This window comes from Mesocricetus auratus, unplaced genomic scaffold (assembly GCF_017639785.1).
Source record: "Mesocricetus auratus isolate SY011 unplaced genomic scaffold, BCM_Maur_2.0 Super-Scaffold_100003, whole genome shotgun sequence".
NCBI classification, from domain to species: Eukaryota; Metazoa; Chordata; class Mammalia; order Rodentia; family Cricetidae; genus Mesocricetus; species Mesocricetus auratus.
Window position 1 is genome coordinate 388,500 of NW_024429188.1, and position 25,782 is coordinate 414,281.

General features: G+C 41.5%; 1 protein-coding gene across 5 annotated transcripts in view; it reads left to right on the forward strand.

Annotated features, from left to right (window-relative positions):
* The window catches only part of LOC121139938 (spindlin-2-like), a 90,121-nt gene extending 71,538 nt beyond the window's left edge, over window positions 1–18,583 (forward strand). For all 5 annotated transcript variants that reach the window (XM_040743962.1, XM_040743964.1, XM_040743963.1 and 2 more), the window contains 2 exons: window positions 1,483–1,580; window positions 17,743–18,583. In XM_040743962.1, the coding sequence (XP_040599896.1) occupies window positions 1,571–1,580; window positions 17,743–18,530 (798 nt within the window). In that variant the 5' untranslated portion in view covers window positions 1,483–1,570 and the 3' untranslated portion in view covers window positions 18,531–18,583. The remainder of the gene's footprint in view (window positions 1–1,482; window positions 1,581–17,742) is intronic.
* The last annotated feature ends 7,199 nt before the right edge of the window (window positions 18,584–25,782 follow it).

Consider the following 25,782-nt stretch of genomic DNA (forward strand, 5'->3'; position numbering starts at 1 on the left):
TTTCATATACCTGAATAGTGAAATAATCAGTACTATGGTATTTTATATCTGAAAATTTTAAACTACAATTTTAAATTACTTAATAATTAAGCTACTATTCATATTACACATTTTTCTTTGTCTAGTTGTTAAATTTTGTGGAATTCTTCAGCATAATTTCCAAATATCTGTTCTATCATATATTGGAAGAGATGTGTTAAGGTTCCCATTAATAATTGTGGAATTTTCTATTACTCTTGAATATTTTATATCATATATTTTGAAGCTCTGTTGTTTATTGATCAGATATTGAACACATGCTAACAACAGATTCATATTCCTGGGGAAGTAGACTTTGTAAAATTATATATTCATTCTCTTTGTCTAGAATTTTTTACTTAAAATACATCCTATAGTACTTATGTAAATTTATAAATTTATTGTGTTCTCTTATTTAGTATTGTGTTTTTATTAATTTTTAAGTTAACACATAAAACAATTTGTTTCATTATGGTATTTTTACATGTATATGTCAGTATATTGTGTTCCTATTCATCCCCCGTCCTCCCTGCCTTTTTCTATTTCCCCTTTTCCCCATCTCCTCCTTGCTGTTCCCACTATTCCTCATTGTTTTCTTTTTAGCATACTTACAACTTGTATTTAAAACCAGTTTCCTATAAACAGAACACAGATGACAATATTTGTGAGGGTTTTTTTGTCCACTTTGAAAATGTCTTTCAAAACAGAAACCTCAGATGTTGAAAGAACATTTACAGATCTTTCCAGTAAGAAGAGCATCTGATGTGAGAACCAAAGCCTCATCTGAACTGACTCTTGCCTCCCCAGGAAAAAAAGCCTGAGATTTTGTTTCTATAGGGTGAATGTGAGACCATTGTATATATGTAGTATATTTTTAACCCATTCATCTGTTGTTGGACATCTAGGTTGATTACCTGGCTTGAGATTCCATCACACATCACTGAGCATGGCTGCCAGAAAGGAAGTCAAAAAACATCAAATGTTGCAAAAAATGTTGGGTTGGTACTAGATAAGAATCCCTCTATATTACTGATGGGAATGCTAGTGCAGCCACTATGGATGTCAATATATAGATCACTCAACAGACTAAAAGAGAACTACTGTATATTGCAGCTACATCACCCCTAGGTATATATTTCAAGAGGAACCAAAGACTGCATGCAATACAGACAACTATATACCCAGGTTTCTTGCTGAATATTCACAACAACTAGTTTGTAGATGACTCATTTGGGGATAATAATAATAATTAATAATGACTCATTTAGTGATCCTCTATATATGTTTTTAGATGAATTATTTCCCGATAGATATTTTTATTGCACTCTGTATTGGTCTCTTCATTGTACTGATTATTCCCATTACTGTCCAGATATACATTAGTTCAAATTAATGACATTTGGCTTTTTTGGTTTTATTACTTATATTAATATCTTTAAGTGTTTCCTTTGTGTTTTCTTCTAGTGTATTTCTACTTTATGATTATAATTGACGGTGGAATGTTCATCTTATTACTTCCCCTCTAAATATCAAGGAACATAGAGAAAGGAGAATGGAAGAAGGTAAGTGAGAGGATGGGACAATATAGAGCAAAACTCTGTTTTCTAGACACCAGAAAACCATTGCACACATTAATTGACTTGTTCTTCACAAGATCTATACAAGACCAGATGCATTAATATTTCCTCATGGATGCCCCAACCCCTTCCTGTCCATTAACTATTGGCAATTAACTGTTGTTGAAGAAGGCATTATCATTTTCTTAAGTGGTATATGCATTGGTATATTATCTTTGCCCTGTGAATTTGCCTCCCACCCACATTTGGATAAGAAACTGGCTGCAAACAAAATAATTCATGAGGTAGCTGGGGCAATTAAGAGAGGTTCTGGTGGAAGAAGGAGAATAAGAGAAGGGAATGGGTGATGAAAATGATGAAAAATCATTATATAGATATATGAAACACAATGAAAAAGTCTGGTGTTCTATTGCATACTAAAGATAGATCAACAATAATATATTTATTATGTGCAGTTATGTACTTCATAATGAAGGTTTTGTCAGCTACGAGCTATAGATATGGTAATGATTCCACAATACTAAAATAGTTTATGTGGTGATTTGAATAAGAATGGCCTCCATAGGCTCTTACATAAGAATGATTATGGTATTCTCTGAAAGTAGGTATGGCCTTGTTGTGATTGGTATGACATTATTGGAGGAAATGTGTTGCTGGGATTGGGCCTTGGGGTTTCAGAAGCCCAAGCCAGGCCTAGTGGTTCTCTCTCTTCCTAGAGCCTTCAGATCCAAATGTAGGACTCTCAGCTACCACGTCTGCCTGCAGGTCACCCAGCTCCCTGCTATGAGGATAATGAACTAAACCTCTGAAACTGTAATCAAGGCCCAATTAAATGCTTTCTTTTGTAAGAGTTGTAGAGGTCATGGGGTCTATTCACAGCAATAGAAACACTAAGACAGAACTTAGTATTACGACTGTGGAGTATTGCTGTGACAGTCCTAACCAGGTTGCCTGTGGGTATAATTTGGACTTGGGGACTTTGGATTAGGAAAACAGTCGAATGCTTTATGTGGGGCATAATGGGCCATAGTAGTAGAAACACTGAAGAATATTAATAAGTGGCCTAGAGACTGTTCCCGTGATGGTGAAGAGTATGACTGCTTTCTGACTTTGTCTAAAAAGATTCTGCCTGAGGTTAAACTGAAGAGTTTTGGATAAATAACATTGACAGAGATTTCAAGACATCCTAGTATTGACTGTCTTTTGTGGTTATTAGTGTTCACTTTTATGTAGGTCTATAATGAAAAGTAGCAAGCTAAGCAAGAAAAAATACAAAATGTACAGATTGAAGAGAAAAGAGATACCAGGAAGAGTAATGGAGCTAAGTCCAGTGCTCAAGGAGATAAAAAGTTTAAAGAAAAGCCTGGTGCTAAATGGAATGAAGGGAGTGGTAACCGCAGGGCAGGACCCCACCAAGCTAAGCTTCCAACTTGTGAAAAGGAATTAAGGAAAATATTAAGCAGTAAAGGAAACCATCAAATAATAGAAAGCTGGTGAAAATGTATTTGAACAAGGGGGCAAAGTTACAGCCCCACAAGCAGAAGAATTTGGCAGCTTCAGCCACATCATTCTAGATGGGGGTTATAGAATCTGTCTCCATGGCTAAGGAGGGAGGACAGGCAAGTATCCCTGCATGGAGGCCCAGAGAGGCCATTCCGTGAAGTTAAGGTGAAACTTGAATTGACTTGGAGACCTCAAGATGTTGTAGATGCCAGAGCCGTAGTATACCTGCCAAGGAAAGCTGCTAGCTGGGTGTGGAACAAGTCCAAGAGAGGGAAGTATATTACAGTCAGCAAAGGAGAAAGTAGTTGGGTACCTAAAGAGTGTGTTTACATCAGACATGGGGATGTAGACTTTGGAGTTTGCTAAGAGAGTTTTCAGTCATGCTTTGGTCCAGTATTTCCTCACTATCTTCCCTTTCCTCCCATTTTGAAGGGTAATGTGTATTTTGTGCCATCGTACATTGGAAGTGTTAGAAATATAGTGCTAAGTGGGACTGCAGGTCCTGTGATGGGTGAGGAACACATGGTGGGTGGGAGACACAGAGAGACCTACAGACAAAACTTCTGTAGAAAGTTTACTGGTAGAAGGTAAGGGAGTAAGGTAAAGGAAGAAAGAAAGAGATAGACAGAAAAAGAGACAGAGAGATAGAGGGAGACAGATAGAACTGCATCCTCAGAGAAAAGAGCAGAAGAGAGTGGAAGTAGGTAGAGTTTGACTCTTAAAGGGCCAGAGTACTGCCTACCAGGCACAGGGTGGTGACTGGCTGTATCAGGTTCCCAAGTGATGGGGGCAGGTTTACTTGGATTATTACAGGAAGTTTGTGACCTGCTTTTGCATTTTGATTTTACAGGGGTTACAGTTAAGAGTTTACCATGTGTCTCAGAAGAGACTTTGAATTTTTACACAGAGTTAAGACTGTTAGAGATTTGGGGGAGTTTTCAAGTTGAAGTGAGTACAATTCTTCATTGTGACTATAAGCCTAAGGGGGCCAGGAATGGAATGTGCTGGTTTGAATAAGAATAGCTCCCCCATGGACACATAGATTTGAATGATTAGGGAGTAGCACTATTTGAAAGGATTAGGAGATTAGGAGTAGCCTTGTTAGAATGGGTGTGCTATTGTTAGGTAAGTGTGGCCTTGTTGGAGAAAATTGTCACTGGGATTGGGCCTTGGGATTTCAGAAAACTAAACCAGGCCTAGTGGATCTCTCTTCCTGATGCCTTCAGATCCAGATTTAGGAAGCTCAGCTACCATATCTGCCTACAGGCTACCATGCTCCCTGCTATGAGGATAATGGGCTGAACCTCTGAAACTGTAAGGGAGCTCCAATTGTTATGGTTATCATATCTCTTCTCAGCAATAGGACATTGACTAATAGAGACTGTCACATAGCTTCCTGGAGAAAGTAGCCTTGCAAGGAGTTGTACACACACAGTGAGAACCTCCACAAACACATTATCAGTTGGCTATGCTTTCTGTCATTGGGTTTCTTAGCTGGCTGCATCCAGGCCACTGATGACAATACAAATCAGTCTTGAGGCAAATCCCCAGGAACCAAGCATGGTGATCATGGGACTTTATTTTCCAGTACAACAAACTAATTAATGTGACAGGTTTGGTATGATGTAATGGGGCAATGTCAGGGATACTTCCAGTAACATTCCCTTTCCTCCATTCTTAAAAATCACTTTAAATGTTTTTCCTGATAACTGTACTTTATAATGGAAAGGCTAGACAGACCAGTACTCAAAAAACATAGATGTTTTGATGCAGATTAAGTTTATACTAGAATTCCTGTGCTTGGTTCCAGATTAAGTTTACATTACAAATCCACGCAATACCATCATATATGCTTAGTCTGTAGAATGTAACTAAAATCTATCAACAGATGTATGGCAAATTTAGAAAATGGAATATAGAGGAACTGCTGTAGAATTCTGTGAATTCTGACCTTGCAGAGGTACAACAACTGTTTCAAAGATGACAATAAGCATATAATTTTGGACAGTGGGAACCAAAGAACAGTGATGGCAAGATGATGTCAGTTAGTTTGAGAAAGAGATAAAGAAGGGCAAGGAAACTGAACATGAGGATAAATTGATTGACCTTAAAACCTATATGGTTTGGTGAATGTAAAAAGTAGAATAAGTGAAAAAAAAATTGGGAAATGGGTCCTTTTGTGGTCAGTGTTGTTCTTTTGCTGAAACAACCAGTAATGAAACACAAATCTCCAATCAACAAACCCACGTGGAGTTTATTGGTCGAAGGGGGGCTAAAAGGAGGATTAGGTGTTGACCAACCAGGAGCAGAGATGGGAAGGTGTAAAGGGAGGCTTTTCCTTGCTAGCCGCTTTGGTTTATCACCCGCCAGTCGCCTGGGCTCTGCCACAATGTAGTCCCCAAATAACACACAAGAAGCTGTATTAATTATGAAGCTGTTGGCCTTGCTTGTTTCTTACTGTCTAGCTCTGACTTAAGTAATTACCCCATAATTGTTAATCTACGTATTTCTCTTACCGGAGAGGTTTCTGGGCTTCCTACCCCATGGCGGTTACATCTCAACATCCTGTGTTTCTCCTTCCCAGAGCCCTCCTGGACTCCTAGTCCCAACTATCTTGGTTCCCTATTGGCCAACAGTGCTTTATTGACATATACACAGGACTTCCCATCATCTCCTCTTTTCTGTCTATACAAAAATAAAGGTCTTAACTTTAAGTTAACATAGTCAAATTATATATAAGAGAACAGTTATTAAGTAAGAACACAGTTACAATATTTTAGCAAGATTTAAAGAGAATATCATCCATCCCATCCTTGTGAGTCCAAAGTTCTATATGTAGTTTATCTTTTATCATAACTAAGGAAAACTATAATTATAACTATCTGCCTTCAACTCTATCAAAGACCACAGAAGGATAATATATAAACACTAGGATTGACAGAGACATCTTGCTGCCTGGACAGTCACCCGAAGTTCCTCTGTAACATTGGGGCATCCGTCTTCAGCCCATAGGCCACAGTGTATCCAGAAAACTTCTCAGCAAAGCAGGAAATTTCAAACTGCCCATCTGCATTGGCAGTCTGTCAGTCATTTTTCTGTGTCCTGCAGAAAGTCTCGTAGACTCTTCCATGAAGCAGGAACCCTGAAGGACTATTTGAGTTCAGCAGTCACTTTCCTGTGGGTCCTGCATGTCCAGATTATTGAGCAACAGTCAAGCAGTGCAGGCAAGAGCAGTTTCTTGCCCAAATGGCCAATCTTGCCATGTTAAAAGCAACCTCCATAAAAAGTTTCTGCGATGCCCATCTTCCTCTCAGACATAATTGGTGCTGCCAGGAGCAGACATTTCTCATTGTCAAGAAAAACCCTAAACCATTTTTAATGCCATTTTCTGAAGGTCTTTGAAAGGTTTGAAGACTATCTATCTGTCTCAAATATATCTTTATATATGTAGAAAACCTAACTTACCTAACTATAAATTCTGCCTATTATAAGTAACTATCTATAGTCTGTATTGAATTATGCATTACGTTTTAAAAGATCAGTATAAGCACAATACTTAATCAAGAGGAGAAATATACACATCACAAAATTGACCTTGAATTTGTATCAATAAATGAAAAACAATACCCATACCATAATTCTCCTTTTTACCATTAAAAAGAGATTGGCTGTGATCATTAGCCAATTATAAACAATCCCATTTAAATGAAAACAAAGATTTATAAACAAGATGGGGATTAGGACGTCGCTCATTCCAAACTGCTTCATGCTGGAAGGGGGCGCTGTTCATACCATGGGGATCATGACAAAACTCAGAAACCTGTATAAGTCCTTATTTTCCTGGTCTGTAAAGCACATCATCTTATCTGTCTCAATTGTTGAAACACCTGGCCCACTGCTTCCGGGAGTCTAGGTTCATCAAACCACAGAAACATGGAAGGAATCCTCAGCTTTTCAATTTCTGTAGAAACATAAACAAAATCTCCTTTCCCAAGTAACATATCCTTATACTTAAATTTTGAAGTCAAGGTATTTTCAAAAGATATAAGTTGAATTAATTCAGCAGCATTTATAATCAAGTGTACTTTAGCAGTTGTTCCTTCCTGAGGAATCAAAAAACTGAAAAACACAATAGCATACAGTATCCAGACTCTCTGTGCATTTTCCATCTTTATGTGGCCTATTTATTTATCTATTATTATTACTCTATTTCTTTTTTTTTTTTTTTGGTTTTTCGAGACAGGGTTTCTCTGTGGCTTTGGAGGCTGTCCTGGAACTCACTTTGTAGACCAGGCTGGCCTCGAACTCACAGAGATCCGACTGCCTCTGCCTCCCAAGTGCTGGGATTAAAGGCGTGTGCCACCTATGCCTGGCTACTCTATTTCTTTTACTTTGATTTATTTATTTTTCTCTGAGACAGGGTTTATCTTTGGAAATCTGCCTGCCTCTGCCTCTGCCTCTGCAGCAATTCCTACTGGTGTGCACCACCACAGCGGGCTTCTCTATTTATTTACCACTATGCCATTTCTTTTCCTCTCTCAATCTTACGTATATTTTTAAACACACTATAAACCTTTAGAAGTTTTTCTTCATCCAAGTCTGACTTTACTGTAAATCTTTGTTTTTCTGGCCACGTGTCTTATCTGTTAAAACTGCAGCTGTTTAAACTGCAGTTTTTCCAAGATGGCGGGTGGAAGCATGATTCCAGCTCACTGCCTCAGACTATGCTGACATCCAGCAAAAGCTGCCGACTTGGAGATGTGGTCACTGCCACTTCCAGCTGTCCGTACAACTTTTCAATTGTTAGCAGAGTCTCTTAAAAGAACCTTGTTTTTTTATTGCTGGGTCAGGAAGACTCCCTTAAGCGAGCCACGTGAGTCTCTGCTTGTTGATAGCAAAACAGAGTCCACCTGAGAAAAATGCTGCTACCAAGAACCCATGCTTTTCTCCGTTCTTTTGTTTGTAAAATTCCTTTAAAGCTTTTGTTTCTAAAATTCCTTTAAAGCTTTTGTCATTCTACATGGAAATTCATGATCCCACTTCTGATCACCATTATGTAAAGAGAAGCCTTCCTGCCAGCCTGGTTCCAGAGCCACATCAGTCCCAAATAAACACACAGGAGGCTATATTAATTATGAAGATGTTGACCTTGCTTGTTTCTTACTGGCTGTCTCTGACTTAAGTAATTACCCCATAATTGTTAGTCTAAGTATTTCTCTTACCGGAGAGATTTCCAGGCTTCCTACCCAATGGTTACATCTCGACATCCTGTGTTTCTCCTTCCCAGAGCCCTCCTGGACTCCTAGTCCCACCTATCTTGGTTCCCTATTGGCCAACAGTGTTTTATTGACATATACACAAGACTTCCCATCAGGAGGGTGTGGGGTGAGAGCGTAAAAGGGGAAGCTTGCGTATGTGCACTGAGTGACATAGTGATGATGATGACATGCCTATGCTACTGTGCATGCCCTGCCCATCCTCACGGGGGTGGGGTTAGCCTAATGCTGGAAGTTCCAACAGTCAGTGTCTAAGAGGCCAACATTGGGAAACGAATAGTTTTCTAGCTGTGATGGTGGTAGAAGAAATACTTTATAACATAAAATCAAAGGCTTTATGTCATTGGTAAAATGGTATGTAGGCTAGTACTTGTCAGTTATTCCAGAATATGTTTCAAAGCTTTTTCAGCACAGGAGATCTGTCCTAACTTGTAAACCCAATATGACCTTTGATGTCCTGAACACTTAGTATGCTAGTCTCTCCTTAGTAGTTACCTTTAGGAGGTTTCACAACTCAAAATTGTGAATGTGTAAGAATAGTCATAAATGGAGCTGATCCAATTCTCTGAAGACCTACAGAGGTGGACTCCCCAAAAGGAAACATCACCACTGTTAAGAGAAGCTTTATCTTGCAAGCTGCTTTGGTTTATCCCCCGCCAGCCGCCTGGGCTCTGCCGCAATGTAGTCCCCAAATAAACACACAAGATGCTGTATTAATGATGAAGCTGTTGGCCTTGCTTGTTTCTTACTGGCTAGCTCTGACTTAAGTAATTACCCCATAATTGTTAATCTAAGTATGTCTCTTACTGGAGAGGTTTCCGGGCTTCCTACCCCAATGGCGTTACATCTCGACTCTCTTGTGTTTCTCCTTCCCAGAGTTCTCCTGGACTCCTAGTCCCTCCCATCTAGATTCCCTATAGGCCAGACAGTGCTTTATTGACATAAGACTTCCCCAACATCTCCTCTTTTCTGTTTAAACAAAAAGAAAGGTCTTAAATTTAACACAGTCAAATTGTATATAACAGAACAGTTATCAAGTAAGAACACAGTTACAACATTTTGTCTATTAACATTTAGCAAGAATTAAAGAAAATGTCATCCATCCCATCCTTGTGAGTCCAAAGTCCTACATGTAGCTTATCTTTTATCATAACTAAGGAAAACTATAATTATAACTATCTGTCTTCAACTCCATCAAAGACCACAAAAGGATAATATATAAACACTAGGATTGACAGAGGTATCTTACTGCCTGGACAGTCACCCGAAGTTCCTCTGTAACGTTGGGGCATCCATCTTCAGCCCATAGGCCACAATGTGTCTGGAACACTTCTCAGCAAAGCAGGAAATTTCAAACTGTCCATCTGCGCTGGCAGTCTGTCAGTCATTTTTCTGTGTCCTGCAGAAAGTCTCGTAGACTCTTCCATGAAGCAGGAACCCTGAAGGACTATTTGAGTTCAGCAGTCACTTTCCTGTGGGTCCTGCATGTTCAGTTTATACAGCAACAGTCAAGCAGTACAGGCAAGAGCAGTTTCTTGCCCAAATGGCTAATCTTGCCATGTTGAAAGCAAACTCCATAAAAAGTTTCTTCGATGCCCATCTTCCTCTCAGACATAATTGGTGCTGCCAGGAGCAGACATTTCTCATTGTCAAGAAAAACCCTAAACCATTTTAAATGCCATTTTCTGAAGGTCTTTGAAAGGTTTGAAGATTATCTATCTCAAATACATCTCTATATATCTAGAAAACCTAACTTACCTAACTATAAATTCTATTATAAGTAAGTATCTATAGTCTGTATTCAATTATGTATTATGTTTTAAAAGAACAGTATAAGCACAATACTTAATCAAGAGGAGAAATATAAGCATCACAAAATTGACCTTGAATTTGTCTCAATAAATGAAAAACAATACCCATACCATAATTCCCCCTTTTTACCATTAAAAAAAGAGATCGGCTGTTATCATTAGCCAATTATAAACAACCCCATTTAAATGAAAACAAAGATTTATAAAGAAGATGGGAATCAGGATGTCGCTCATTCGAAACTGCTTCCTGCTGGAAGGGGGCGCTGTTCACACCATGGGGATCATGACAAATCTCAGAAACCTGTATAAGTCCTTATTTTCATGGTCTGTAAAGCTCCATCATCTTAGCTGTCTCAATTGTTGGAACACCTGGTCCACTGCTTCCGGGGGTCTTGGTTCGTCAAACCACAGAAGCCTGGAAGGAATCCTCAGCTTTTCATTTTCTGTGGAAACATAAACTAAAACTCCTTTTCTGAGTAACATATCCTTATACTTAAATTTTGAAGTCAAGGCATTTTCAAAAGATATAAGTTGAATTAATTCAGCAGCATTTATAATCAAGTGTACTTCAGTAGCTGTTCCTTCCTTAGCAATGAAAAAACTGAAAAACACAATAGCATACAGTATCCAGACTCCCTGTGTATTTTCCATCTTTACGTGGCTTATTTATTTATCTATTATTACTTTATTTATTTTACTTTTATTTATTTTTCTCTGAGACAGGGTTTCTCTTTGGAAATCCGCCTGCCTCTGCCTCTGCCTGTGCCTCTGGAATAAATCCTACCTGCGTGTGCCACCACAACGCCGGCTTTTGTATTTATATACCACTTTGTCGTTTCATTTTCTCTCTCAATCTCACGTATATTTTTAAACACACTGTAAACCTTTAGAGGTTTTGTTCATCCAAGTCTCACTTTACTGTAAATCTTTATGTTTTTCTGGCCACGTGTCTTATCTGTAAAGCCACGGCTGTTTTAAACTGCCGTTTCAAGATGTTGGGGGTAAGCGTGATTCCAGCTTACCGCCTCAGTCCATGCTGACATCCAGCAAAAGCTGCCCACTTCCAGCTGTACGTACAACTTTTCAATTGTTAGCAGAGTCTCTTAAAACAACCTTGCTGGTGTTTTTTTTTTTTATGCCGAGTCAGGAAGACTCCATTAAGCGAGCCCCATGAATCTTGGCTTGTGGCTAGCAAAACAGAGCACACCTGAGAGAATGCTGCTACCAAAATCTGTGCTTCTCTCTGTTTTTAAAATTCCTTTAAAGCTTTTGTTGTTTTGCGTGGAAATTCAATCCCACTCCTGACAACCATTCTGTTAAGAGAAGCTTTTTCCTTGAGAGAAGCCTTTCCGCCAGCCTGGTTCTAGATCCGCATCAGTCCCAAATAAACACACAGGAGGCTATATTAATTATGAAGTTGTTGGCCTTGCTTGTTTCTTACTGGCTAGCTCTGACTTAAGTAATTACCCCATAATTGTTAATCTAAGTATGTCTCTTACCGGAGAGGTTTCCGGGCTTCCTACCCCAATGGCGTTACATCTCGACTCTCTTGTGTTTCTCCTTCCCAGAGTTCTCCTGGACTCCTAGTCCCTCCCATCTAAATTCCCTATAGGCCAGACAGTGCTTTATTGACATAAGACTTCCCCAACAACCACAAATCTTATAAGTACAACAGTAGCTTGAAAATGAGGCATTAAAAAGTTTTAAATAAGTAAATTGTTAGGAATGGCACAAGAGAAACAAATTTTGCAATAATAATAGGAAAAATTTCAGTTATGTTTTAAAATAATAACTCAGAGATGCTATGAATATCATCAATGACCTCAATAGCCCCCGTATCAATCCTTTTTTTGTTGTTTAAAACCCAGACAATTTGTGTGGGTTGATTGCCTCCAAATTAAGAGTAGGCTTTTATTGTGATAAACATATTAACTAAATGAAACTACATTATTGGCTAAATGTGCTTAGTTCTTAAATCAGCATATAAAATGGATCTAAAATAACTGGACCACAGCATTGGGAGGGGCTGTATTACAATGGGAGGCAAATGACCTGAGATGATACAAAATAATTTTGAAAAAAAATTTATTAATATTTTACAATGAGCCAGGCATTGGAGGCACATGCCTTTAATCCCAGCACTCGGGAGGCAGAGGCAGGCAGATCTCTGTGAGTGCAAGGACAGTCTGGTCTACAGAGAGAGTTCCAGGACAGCCTCCAAAACAATACAGAGAAACCCTGACTCAAAATAAAAAAAAAAAAAGATTTTACAATGAAATGACACTTTGTCTCACTGTCTGTGAATGAGAAAGTCCGCTAAACTTTTAGATAACTCTAAGTTATTCTAGGGTGAAAGTGACAACACAAAATAGAAGACTGAGGAAAATTTGGCTTTTGGTGACATAACAGTGTATTTGCATGCCAGGACTGCTTTAACAAAGTAGCATAGACTTAGTGGCTTAAACAAAAAATAGCTTATTTTCTCAAAATTGTGAACTTCCTAAGACTAAATAAAAGGTTTATCTTTTTTTCAGGACATTTCTCTTAGATTCTAAGACTTAGTCTCCACTTCTGACTTCGGGTGACCTAATCTGAGTGTCCCTGTATTCTAATTTCTTATTGGAACTCCAATTATATAGGGTTATAACAGATATATTTGATTGAATCTGCCTTAATTACCCGTACAAAAACCCTGTCTCCATAAAAAGTCACATTCTTAGGGGCTTCGTGCTGAAATTAAAATAAGACTTGATAGGGCAATAATTCAGACCTTAACACAGAGTGCCTAGATTAATAACCTGCTGCATTTGTCAAACACTTCAAACAAAAAATCCATTAATTAAAAAATCTTATTTTGTTTTACTGAAATGTAATAGAAAGCACCCTTATACAGCATTTAATATTATTTCCAGAATCAAAGGCTGTGTACCACAAAATATACATAAATAAAAAGGACAGGGAAATGAATCACACCCTAGCAGTGTATGAGGAACTAACCCAATTTATTTATAAATTGAAATCACAATGACAATAATTATCAGATAAAAGTAGGTAGTTTTTTTTTCAAAAAGTTATTCAGATCTAATGTATACATACATACTGTTTTAAAGAAACACAGAGCAGCTGGGAGGTAGTGGCACATGCCTTTAATCCCACCACTTGGGAGGCAGAAGCAGGCAGATCTCTATGAGTTGAGTCCAGTCTTGTCTACAGAAGTGAGTTTCAGAACAGCCCAGGTTACACAGAGGAACCCTGTCTAGAAAAAGAAAGGAAATTTGAAACATGTTGACAGGTGTGTTTGTCAATATGCTATACAAACAACTATGCCTGTGCCTAATGTAACTGAGCCGAGCTACAAGTTGGGATTATGTGACACTGGATATCCTCATCATCATAGGGAAAAATCATTATTAGTGTACATTAATTAATGTCTATTTATAAATATGCACAGAGTGTATACACAAAATGATATATTCCAGAAACGTATTTATGACCAAACTTTGTGAACTTTGTGTTTATGTGTGAATTGGACAGTGTAAGCAAGGGGCACAGTAAAGAGACTACTGAGGTGGCTGTTCCAGGGTAAGGATGGAAGGTTTTTATTGTAGGTAAGAGAAAAAGAACATCCAGAGGCATCTGGAAGAATCCAGAATAATGAGAAAATGAAAAAGACTGGACATTGCCAAGGTTTAATGCAGGGCATGGAAAAGTTATGTGGGTTACAAAAGATAATGAGTAGCTGTGGGTAGGGAAGCCCATGATCTGAAGCAGCCTGGGAGTTTAGGAGAGGGGAGCAAGTGAGAAGGGCCAGGATCTAGACCTGGACTTTAAGGTGTTTAACAAATATGTGTGAAAAGGTACAAAAGCTCCCTGAGGGCCAGCAAGGGCTTTGATATGCAATCAGAAGTATATGTCAGTAGCTAGTCATTTGACCCTCAGGCAGAGACAATGGAAATAACTCCTTTGGTCTAACAAACCAGTTTCACTAGTTCCTGAGGAATGCTGACTTTTATCTAACCACCAGAAATTCTACTATATTTCAGTTTGAGCTAACCTTAGAAGCAATTTTGGAACAAGTCAGTGGTCCTGACTTTTTGGGAGGAAACGTGGTATATACTTTGGACCTTAGGACCTTATTATATGACAAAGCACATAAGAATTTCAGAAACAAAAGTACCTGAAGCAACAGTATGAGAAAGCCCAGAGAAAACAATGAAACAGGACTCACAGTAATGAACACAGGGAAATAAGAGAAATGCAAGTGGTGCTCCAGACCAAAACAAAAGCAAACAAAAAACAACCACCAACAACAGCAGCAAAACAAAAAAGCCCTGCAAAATTAAGCACAAATGAGAAAAGACTCAAATAAACACTCAGAATAAGAGAGGTGCACAGTTGGTTAACTCCCAGGTGCCAGTGCAGCTGCCGCCACCAGAGGACAGCAGAAATACCCACCAGCCCACCAGCTGCAGGACACCACCAGTGCTCCATAGCCTGCCCCGACACCATTTAGGACAGTCTTGTTGGGCAGACAAGCAGGCAGGCTGGTGGTTCCTCTCTCTGGGCTCTGGCAAGCCCTGCCCAGTCTGGGCACTCTCGCCTCGGACTTTTTTTTTTTAATATAAAATTAAATTAGAAACTAGGTTGTTTCACAAGTCAGTTCCAGGTCCCTCTCCATTTCCCTTCCCTCCTCCCGTGCCATCCCCCCTAGCCCCGCAATATCCCCTCATTTCTCCAGGGAGGGTGAAGCCCTCCATGGTGGTGTCCATAGTCTGTCATTTCATCCAGGGCAGGGCCTAGACCCTCCCCCTAGAGTTCAGGGTGAGAGTGCATCTCACATTGTTGGAGGGGAGTCCAAAGTCCATTTGTATACCCAAGATAAATACTGATCTACTGCCCAAGGCTCAATAGAGTACCTAGGCCTCCTCACTGACACCCACAATCAGGGGGTCTTGATCAGCCCCATGCTGGATTCCCAGACATCAGCCTGGGATTCAAGAGCTAACCCTTGTCAGGCCAGCTATTTCTGGGGGTTAAACCAACCCAGTCTTAATCCCTTTAGTCATCAGTCCTCCCTCTCTGTTACTGGCTTTCTTGAGTTCAGCTCAGTGCTTAGCCATGGGAGTCTGCCTCTTCTTCCATCAGCCACTGAATGAAGGTTCTGTTTCCCAGACTCTCTGGCCATGGGATTGTAGGCTGGCACTCCCCAGATGTATGTCTAAAATCCAACTATGAGAGAGTACATGCCATGTTTCTCTTTTGGTGACTGGGTTACCTCACTCAGGATGGTTTCTTCTAGTGCTGTCCATTTGCCTGCAATATCAGGATTCCATTGTTTTTTTTCTGCTGAATAGTACTCCATTGTATAAATCTACCACATTTTCTCTATCCACTCTTCGGTTGAGGGGCATCTAGGTTGCTTCCAAGTTCTGGCTATTACAAATAATGCTGCTATGAACATAGTGGAACATACATCCTTGCTGTATAAATGGGCATCTTTTGGCTATATGCCTAAGAGTGGAGTTGCTGGGTCTTGTGGTAAGTTTATTCCATTTTTCTGAGGAATCTCCATACTGATTTCCAAAGTGGCTGGACAAGTTGGCACTCCCATCAGCAGTAGAGGAGTGTTCCTCTTTCTCCACATCCTCTCCAGCATAAATTGTCATTGGTGTTTTTGATTTTAGCCATTCTGACAGGAGTGAGATGGTATCTTAGAGTTGTTTTGATTTTCATTTTCCAGATAGCTAAGGATGTTGAGCATTTTCTCATGTGCCTCTCAGCCATTTTAGACTCCTCTATTGAAAATTATCTATTTAGTTCTGTAGTCTACATTTTAATTGGATCCTTTGGTATTTTTGAGACTTGCTTCTTGAGTTCTTTGTAAGTTTTGGAGATCAGCCCTCTGTCAGATGTGGGGTTAGTGAATATTTTTTCCCATTCTGTGGGCTGCCTTTTTGTCTTGGTGACTGTGTCCTTTGCCTTACAGAAGCTTCTCAGTTTCATTTATTAATTGTTGATCTCACTGTCTGTGCCACTGGTGTTATATTCAGGAAGCGGTCTCCTGTACCAATTCGTTCAAGGGTACCACAAACTTTCTCTTCTAAGAGGTTCAGTGTGGCTGGATTTATGTTGAGGTCTTTGATCCATTTGGACTTCAGTTTTGTGCATGGTGGTAAACATGGATCGATCTGCATTCTTCGACATGCCAGCCTCCAGTTATGCCAGCACCATTTGTTGAAGATGCTTTCTTTTTTCTATTGCATAGTATTATCTTCTTTGTGAAAGATCAAATGTTCATAACTCTATGCATCTTATCAGACCACCATGCTTTAAAATAAGAATTCAACAACAACACAAAGTGCAGAAAACCTACAAACTCATGGAAATTGAATAATGCTCAACTGCACCATTCCTGGGTCAAAGAAGTAGTAAAAAAAGACATTAAAGACTTCCTAGAATTCAATGAGAATGAAGACACAACATATCCAAACCTATGGGACACTTTGAAAGCAGTGCTATGGGGGAAGTTCATAGCACTAAGTGGCCACATGAAGAAACTGGAGAACAGTTAACTAGAGAATTAACAGCACAGCTGAATGCTCTAGAACACAGAAAAGCAAAATCCTCCAGGAAGAGTAGACACCAGGAAATAATCAAATTGAGGGCTGACATCAATAAAGTAGAAACTAGGAAAACAATACAAAGAATCAATGCAATGAAGAATTGTTTCTTTGAGAAAATCAACAAGATATCTTTGTCCAAACATATAGAACAGCAAAGTGAGAACATGCAAATTAACAAAATCAGAAATGAAAAGGGGCATAACAACAGACTCTGAGGAAATTCAGAGAATCATCAGGTCATACTTTGAAAACATGTACTCCACAAAATTCAAAAATTTAAAGGAAATGGACGACTTCCTGGATAGCTATCACTTGCCAAAATTAAATCAAGAAGAGATAAGCAATTTAAATAGACCTATAACCCCTATGGAAATAAAAGCAGTCATCAAAAGTATCCCAACCAATAAAAGCCCAGGTCCAGATGGCCTCAGTCAGGAGCTGTGTGGGAAGGGACTGGCCAAGGGGACAAACAGAGTAGCACTGGGCACGTGGCGCACACAGGGAGGAGGACCCGGGCTGCTGTAGGGGCCAGGCATAGATTCGGAAATGAGCACAGAGTTGCCAGGAGGTGAGTACCTGAAAGCAGCCAGGGACCCCAGGCAGGGACACTCAGGGCACTGAGGTGAAAGTCAAGGTGGAGAGAGGAGAGGCTCTTTGCCACACTTCCCCTCCAAAGAGTTTAATGCCTGGGGCCATGGGCTCAAGAGTGGCCAGTTCTGGTGAAGCTGAATTCCTAATCCTGCTGGTTATCCACCACCCCGCTGGGGCCCAGGGAAGCTAGGGGAGCACAGCACAGCAGCAGGTGCACAGCCAGGTTTGTCCTCAGGCTTCTTGGGGACAGTTAGGGACCACCACAGGTGCTGAGGCTTCCGACCAGGAGAAGTTGGCCATTTGGCCCCTTAGCTAATGGTCTCTTCCTTTTTCCCCTCCTCAGCCATGGACCCAGGACCCAGCAACCTGAATTCCTGGAACCAAGGGATCGAAGGGCAACCCAACAGGCCCACTGAAGAATACCATGACTCTAACACCAACGAGGTTGCAGAACCCATCGCAACAAACGCTGCACAGGAAAGACCCAAGAGCCGATCTTCATCCCCTGCCCAAAATAGCATCGTGGGCTGCAGAATTTCCCACCAGTGGAAAGAAGACTGGCGTGTCACCTACTGGAAGGGAGTCGTTGTAGATCAAATGGCTATAAACCCCTCCCTATATCTGGTCAAATATGATAATGTTGATTGTGTGTATGGATTGGAACTTTATAAAGATGAGAGGATATTGTCCCTTGAAGTTTACCCCGAAAAGGTAGACACATCCCAAGTTTCTGATCCCATCCTTGCTAATACCATCATTGGCAAAACAGTGGATCACAGGTTTGAGGGAGAACATGGGATTTCCAAATTATGGAGAGGGCTGGTTCTAGGTGAGGTTCCGGTCATGAAGTCCTGGTTTTATATTACCTATGAAAAAGAACCAATCTTATATATGTACCAACTTGGTGATGATTTTAGAGAAGGTGATCTCCGCATTGTGCCACATGTAGAAGAACCTCCATGTAACTTAGATCTTGAAATTAGAGGCAAATATGTGGCATATGACCAGAAAGATGGGACCACCAAAATTGGAATGATAATCCACAAAGTTGATTCAAGACCCTCCGTATATTTTATAAAATTTGAAAATGATTTCCATATTTACGTTTATGATTTGGTGAAAAAAATCTGATTGACTGTCAAAGTGATGACTCCATTGTGGAATAAAGTTTTACTTTCTAGACACACAGAGACTGCTACTTCTGAGTGTGTTGGCAGCTCACCGTGGGCTTAACAGTGGGATATCCTGACAAATACACATTTCTGTGGGTATGGCATGCTGTCTGTGAGCACTTTGCCTTGTGGAAAAGGCTGGGAGTGTTCGGTGGGTGGAGCAGGGAAAGATGGAACAGCTGTCAATTCAGCCTGTGAGAGAAGTGAGCTCGTATTATAATCAGTCATCTAAAAATGGAATGGGACTTAGCTGGTCTGGTCTTGGGGGGAGGAGGAGAAGGAACTGGAGATGGGCTGTGGAGGAGGGGACAGGAGGAGGTGACTGCCTAGGGAGAGGTGGAAGGGAGCCAGAATGAGACAGAGGCCAGAATGAGGGGAGGGACAGAGTGAAGGAAGAAGAAACATGGGTTGGGAAGGGAGGAGCTGAAAACAGAGTGAACTTTCTGGCACCTTCTGGCTCCAGAAAGCAGAAGGACTTGCTAGAAGAATACACAGAGCAGTGTAAAAGAGGTACACAGTAAGGGGACTCAAGGTCTGCTTGGCAAGTAGGACCCTGAGGAGAGACAGCTCTGGGACTAGAGAGGCCAGGAGGATCCATGCCTAGGATGTAGAGACACCTAAAGGAGGTGACTGTGGGAGGAGCAATTCCAGGAAGCATGGCTTTTTGAGGCGTCCACATTCTTCTCTCTGTCTGTCCAGTGGTTACCTAGCAAATGAAGTACAAGCATTGGAGGGCCACTGAAGGGCCTTTCCACAGGGACTACTGGGCCGATGGAAGCAAAAGTCAAGTTTGTACCTGCATATCAGACTGGTCTGGTTTCAGAGAGTCTGACCCAATCTGAAGACTAAGCAAACTAGTGAGAGTTGCAGGCTAGGTCTGGGCAAGGGGCAAGTACTTCCTTTGGGAAAATGGATCATTGGTGAAGCCAGGAATATCAATCGTGTCAACGTCCTTCCTCTTGCTGGAAGAGTCCTTGCCTTCCTTGGGGGGGGCATCTGTTGGTTGCACCTCATGTCCCCATGGTCTGGAGAGAACTTGGCAGTCCATGCTCTGTCACAGCTGCCTGAAGCCACAGGTGGCTCCATTCAGTCTCCAGGCAAACAGAATCTGTCCCTCCTTAGGCATTCCATTCCAGTTAGATTCCCCACAAAGTCTATAGCAACTGACACCTTCTAGGTTCCTCCTGACCAAACTAGCACCCCCTTGATACTTAAACTCAGAGCCAACCCTAATGGAGATGTGTTGTGTGCACCTCTCCTTTTGGAGAGGGTGGTATGACCACCAAGAGATTGGGCAGGGCTGGGAATTGTGGCATTGCCTAAGTAATTCCTTGGGCTGTACACTGCCCAGTGGAAGGGCTGTGGTTTGCGGGAGGAAGAACTGGCAATGGCAGTAAAGGGCCTCACAAATGTGGAGTCCTGGACACGGGTCCTTGTCCTCCTCTTCTGCTCTCTCTTGTCATTCCCTGTCCTTCCGAAGTCCCTCTGAGAACACTGTATGTGTTCAGCCTCCTCCTTCAGCCATTGCCTCCGAAGAGAAGAGTCCTTCTGGTACCTGCTGCTGAGGTCTTCCTAGGGCTACACATGGAGTAGGCAAGGATCTCCCAGACACTGAAAGAAGGTGTCAAATCTCCTTGATGCTCACCACCTAGCAAGCATTGACTCTGTAGGCTCACTGCCTCAGCCAGCACCAGCAGGTCCCCCAGGGACCATTTCTGCTAACTCCCATGTTTTCTTTGATGTTTCTCTTTCTGTTGTGTTCTGCATCCAGTTAGACTTTCGGTGAGATCATATCACATAAATGCCTTGGAATAGAACCCAACAAGGATGCACGCAGCATCCTGGTGTGAGCAAGGGTTTGTATCATTTTAACCTGGGAAAGGTTTCACTTGGACATGTCTCCAGTTGCCCTGCATCACTGAAAATGCAAGCCCATGCCCTGGTGGGAGCTGAATTTGTAGCTTTAGGGCCAGACCCAGGGATGCTGGTCTGATTTCACACACTTGATCCCACAGATTCTCCTTTCATTTGTTTTACTTAGTCCCACAAACACTTGGGGCAGGCACTGTTCTGGACACAACAGTGAGCAGATGCAGCAGATGAACAGATCTTATCCTCATGGAGCTTTCTTTGTAGTGCATGGATGTGCATTGGCCAGGTATTTCATAAGTTAATATGAAGTGTTGTCATACTGATAAGGGATAAGATAAGGCACAGCAAAGCTAGTCGTGAGGAAATGAAATTCCAGGGAGAATGCTCTTTTCAGAGAAACACAGTGGACAGGAAAGTCCTTGTGGAGCCTGTAGATTTAGAATGAAAACGTGAAGGTGGTGAGAGTGACCCTTTAGCAGCAGTCAAGGAGAATGTGCATTCCAGGTAGAGGGATGACAGGTGCTGAAGCTCAGTGGCCACAGAAGACCTGGCATGTGTGAGGAGAAACACCCAGGAGGGCAGCAGGGTTGGAGCTGACGGAGGGAGGTAGAGCACTGTGGGGATTGATCCCTGAGAAGTCTCAGGGACAGGACATCAGAGAGCCTAAAGCCCTGCAGGTTACAACCTCTACAATGGAATTTTCCTTTACCTTGACTGAGAGGGAGAGATAGATGCACATGCAAAGCTGAAGAATAGTGGGAGTCGTGTTACAGTATAACAGGCACACTCTAGTACCTCTTGAAGACTGAGTCACAAACATCAAATGTACCAATTCCAAGTTCTGCGTGGATGAGAATGCATGCTACACAAGAACCCTGTGCCATCGGAGACCTCGGGTATACTTTTTTTGGGGGGCGGGTTCGAGACAGGGTTTCTCTGTGTTGTTTTGGAGGCTGTCCTGGAACTCGCTCTGTAGACCAGGCTGGCCTCGAACTCACAGAGATCCACCTGCCTCTGCTTCCCGAGTGCTGGGATTAAAGGCGTGCACCACCATTGCCCGGCAACCTCGGGTATTCTTGGAGGTAACAATTTCTCAAAGGTGATTCTTTTTCATTGGCTTTTAGGATTCTCGGCCCACTCAGTGAGGTTTTATGTCAAATACAATATTGTGTGCACTAGAGATGAGTCATTTATTAATATTTAGAAGCTTACTTACCCAGCTGAGCAGTCCATGCTGGCAATGCACCCATGGAGGAAAGAAAAGCTGAGCCAATGTAATATAAATCCTCTGGAGTAGTATGACCTTTGTGAATAACCTAAAGACTCTGAGAAGTTTAAAGATCCTATCTTGCTACCCCATGTGTGGTAGTGTGAATGGAGTTGTCCCCCCCATAAGCTCATGGGAAGTGGCAATATTAAGAAGTGTGGCTTTGTTGGAATAGATGTGGCCTTACTGGAGGAAATATGTCATTGTGTGGCTTTCAGGTCCCTGTATGAGCAAGCCATGCCAACTGCCTCAATCCACTTCCTGTTGCCTTATGATCAAGAGGTAGCCAGCACCAGACTTGGGGCATACAACTTAAATCCAGCACTTGGGAAGCAGACGCAGGTGGATCTCTGTGAGTCAATGACATAGACCAGATCTTCAACTAGTTCATAGGAAACTTCCACAAATTAAGTATAGGTACAATCGTCCAAACACAATGAAAACACTGTACGCCATATAGAGATGACCAGAAAAGAAAATGCCCAAAGTGTATCATACATAAAACATTAAGTTTACACAGCTAAGAATGTATATTGAAAGGTGTAAGAGGAAAAATAGACATCACATATGAAGGAAAACGTATCAGAGTGGCAGCTGGTTTCTGAGTGGAAAGAGTAGAATGGCTTTGAGGAATACACTTTAATTCCCAAAATACTGTGAGAGCCACATATATATCAACTGTGTATGGCATGATTGAAGGAGAAAGAAAAATGGCCTCCAGAAATCTTAACAGCCCGAAATATTCATATCCAACAAGCTAATGCGCGCACGCGCGCACGCGCGCACGCACACACACACACACACACACACACACACACACGGCACCACCAACTCAACCACAAGAATAACAAATAGCAGGAATCAACAGTTATTGGTCATAGATATTTCTCAAAATTAATAATCTCAATTCCTTAAGAAAAAGACACAGACCAAGAGAATGGATGCAAAATCAGGATCTGTCAGTCTGCTGCTTCTCAGAAATGCACCTCAAACATCAAGGATAAGCAGTACCTCAGGGTAATGGGTTAGAAAAGATATTCAAAGTAAATGAGCCAAAGAAGCGTGCTGGTGTAGGCTTTTTGATATCAAACGATGTATACTTCGAACCAAAACTAATAAGAAGAGACGGGGAAGGAAACTACATACTCCTTAAAGGAAAATCTCAGTAAGATGACAATTCAATTCTTAAAATCTATGCCCCACAACACAGTAGAGCTGTGTGGCCCTGCTGGTGTAGGTGTAGGCAAGATGAAACTGAGGACATGAAGGCAGGAGAAGCTCTCCCAGCTTTTGCTCATTGCTCCAAGGGGTGAACCAGCCAGGGCAATGCAGGGGCAATGCCAGAGTTCATATCCTGGTAGTGAGGAGAGAGGAGATGGGGGGAGAGGAGATCTGGCAGGCTCACCAACCCAGAAACTACACAGTTCTAGAACTAGTCTTATGAATTGGATCACGTCAACATATACCTTATCTATGATCTGCTGGAGCCCATGAAGGGGCCACTGGCCCTGAAGACCCAAAGCTGCCAGATCTCCACAACACAGAGCAACAACAGGATATCCAAAAGGAGTTCCAGTGAGTGTTCATTACCAGTAGTGTAGTAGAAACCAGAGGTTTCACACTAGATCAATGATTCTTTCCAATTAACACTTGCAATTAATTATATGTGGACTAAACTGTAAACTGTATGACTCACCATGTCAAATTACACTTTCCATCACAAGGTCTTCTTTCCTTCCATCCTTCCTTCCTCCCTTCCTTTCTTCATTTCATTTTTTCTTTGTTCTCTAAATTTTATTTTGTTTATGGGGACTGCTATGGCAAAGGATGGATTCAGAGAGACAGGGAGTTGAATGGGAGTGAGATGTGCAAGGTGAAGGACACAATGTATAAATATAAAGAAAGTTAAAACAAATCTATAGCCTAAACACAAGGGATCCAAGTGTGTAAAAGAAAAACTATGACAGCTTAAATCACATAGTGACCCTCACATTCTGATATTGGGAGACTTCAATAGCTTCCTCTCAACAAGAGACAGTTCATTTAGACAAAAACTAAGTAGACATCATGTCTGATGTCAAAGTGCTTTTTAGCTCTCCATCTGTTTTCAGGTTTGTTGGCTACAACAAATTTGTTTCTCTTGGGCTAGTTCCACCCCATGTTAGCAGCTTTCTTTGTTAGGTATCCCACAAATCTGGTATCTTCAGCATCTTGGGGTCTGCAAGGTAAACCAGACCTCACTTTCACAGTCTCTCTGAGCCTCCCTGTGGGGACAGCCCTGACACATGCCTGGACTTGGAGGTTTACCTTAGTCACTGAGGGAGATTCTATAACCCCCTTCCTACTGACTCTAAAGCCAGAATTATGTGGCTGAAACTACCAAGTTCTTCTTCTTGCTAGGGCTAGAATATTGCAATTTGATCAAATAGATATTCGCTAACTGTTTGTTATTGATGATATCCTTCACTGCAGAAGCAGAGCGGTCCTGGAACTCTCTTTGTAGATCAGCCTGGTCTCAAACTGAGAGATCTTTCTTTTTGAGGGGTACATTGAAAGGGTTACTCTGTATAATAACCCTGGCTGCCCTGGAACTCACTCTGTAGACAGGCTGGCCTCAAACGCACAGAGATCTAACTGCCTCTGCTTCCCAAGTGCTGGGATTAAAGTTGTATACCCCAAGCCTGCATGAATGTTAATATTTTTACCATCCAATGATCTTAGTTGGCATGGCTGAAGATTCATTATAAATATTAATCATAACTTTGTGTCTTAGTTAAGGCTTCTATTGCTGTGAAGAGACACCATGACCACGGCAACTCTTATAAAGGAAAAACATTTAATTGAGGCGGCCACTTATAGTTCAGAGGCTCAGACCATTACCATCATGGTGGGGGACATGGCAATATGAAGGCAGACATGGTGCTGGCTACCTCTTGATTATAAGGCAACAGGAAGTGGATTGAGGCAATGGACATGGCTTGCTCATACGGGAGACCTGAAAGCCACAGAGTGACATATTTCCTCCAGTAAGGCTACATCTACTCCAACAAAGCCACACTTCTTTTTTTTTTTATATAAAGGAAACCATTTATTTGAGGTATTGGCTTACAAGTTTTGAGGTTCGGTCCATTATCATCATGATGGGGAGTATGGTAGCATGCAGGCAGACATAGTGCTGCAAAGCCACACTTCTTAATATTGCCACTCCCCATGAGCTTATGGGGGCCAGCTCCATTTACACTACCACACTTGGGGTAGCAAGTTAGGATCTTTAAATTTCTCACAGTCTTTAGGTTATTCATAAAGGCCATACTGCTCCAGAGGATTTATATTACATTGGCTCAGCTTTTCATTCCTCCATGGGTACATTGCCAGCATGGACTGCTCAGCTGGGTAAGTAAGCTTCTAAATAGTAACAAATGACTCATCTCTAGTGCACACAATATTGTATTTGACATAAACCCTCACTGAGTGGGCCAAGAATCCTAAAAGCGAATGAAAAAGAATCACCTTTGAGTAATTGTTACCTCCAAGAATACTCAAGGTCTACCATGGCACAGGGTTCTGCCGCGCCTGCTGCGCAGCTTGTATCCGAGAATGTGGCAAGGATTGATGACACAGAGACCGGTCGGTTGCATTAAGAAAACTTTTAGCTCCCCAAATCGGCTTATGAGAACTTCCCAAGAAAAATGCTTCCCTTCAGAAAGACTTCTGCCATCCACACAAGCACAAATCTCCAACAGCCCTCTCACACATCTCTCACAGACCTCCCCTTCCTCCTGGCTGGTGGTTAAATCTCTGGCACCAGAATCTGGAACACCAGGGAGCAGGAAGAAGTAGCTGGCCATGGTGGGGTGATCAAAGTCAGGGTGTTTAAGTGACCTTATCAAGCCTTTGTCAAGCCCTTATCAGGAGCTTATGACACTGAATTGTTTTCAGTAAACATGTTTTCAGTAAACATTGTCTCACAGCTGCCTGCTCCCAGGCTGATCTAGGAGTGGGTTTCCAGCCAGGGTCTGTGATCCCCACAGAGTTCTTGTGTAGCATGCATTCTCATCCACTCACGACTTGG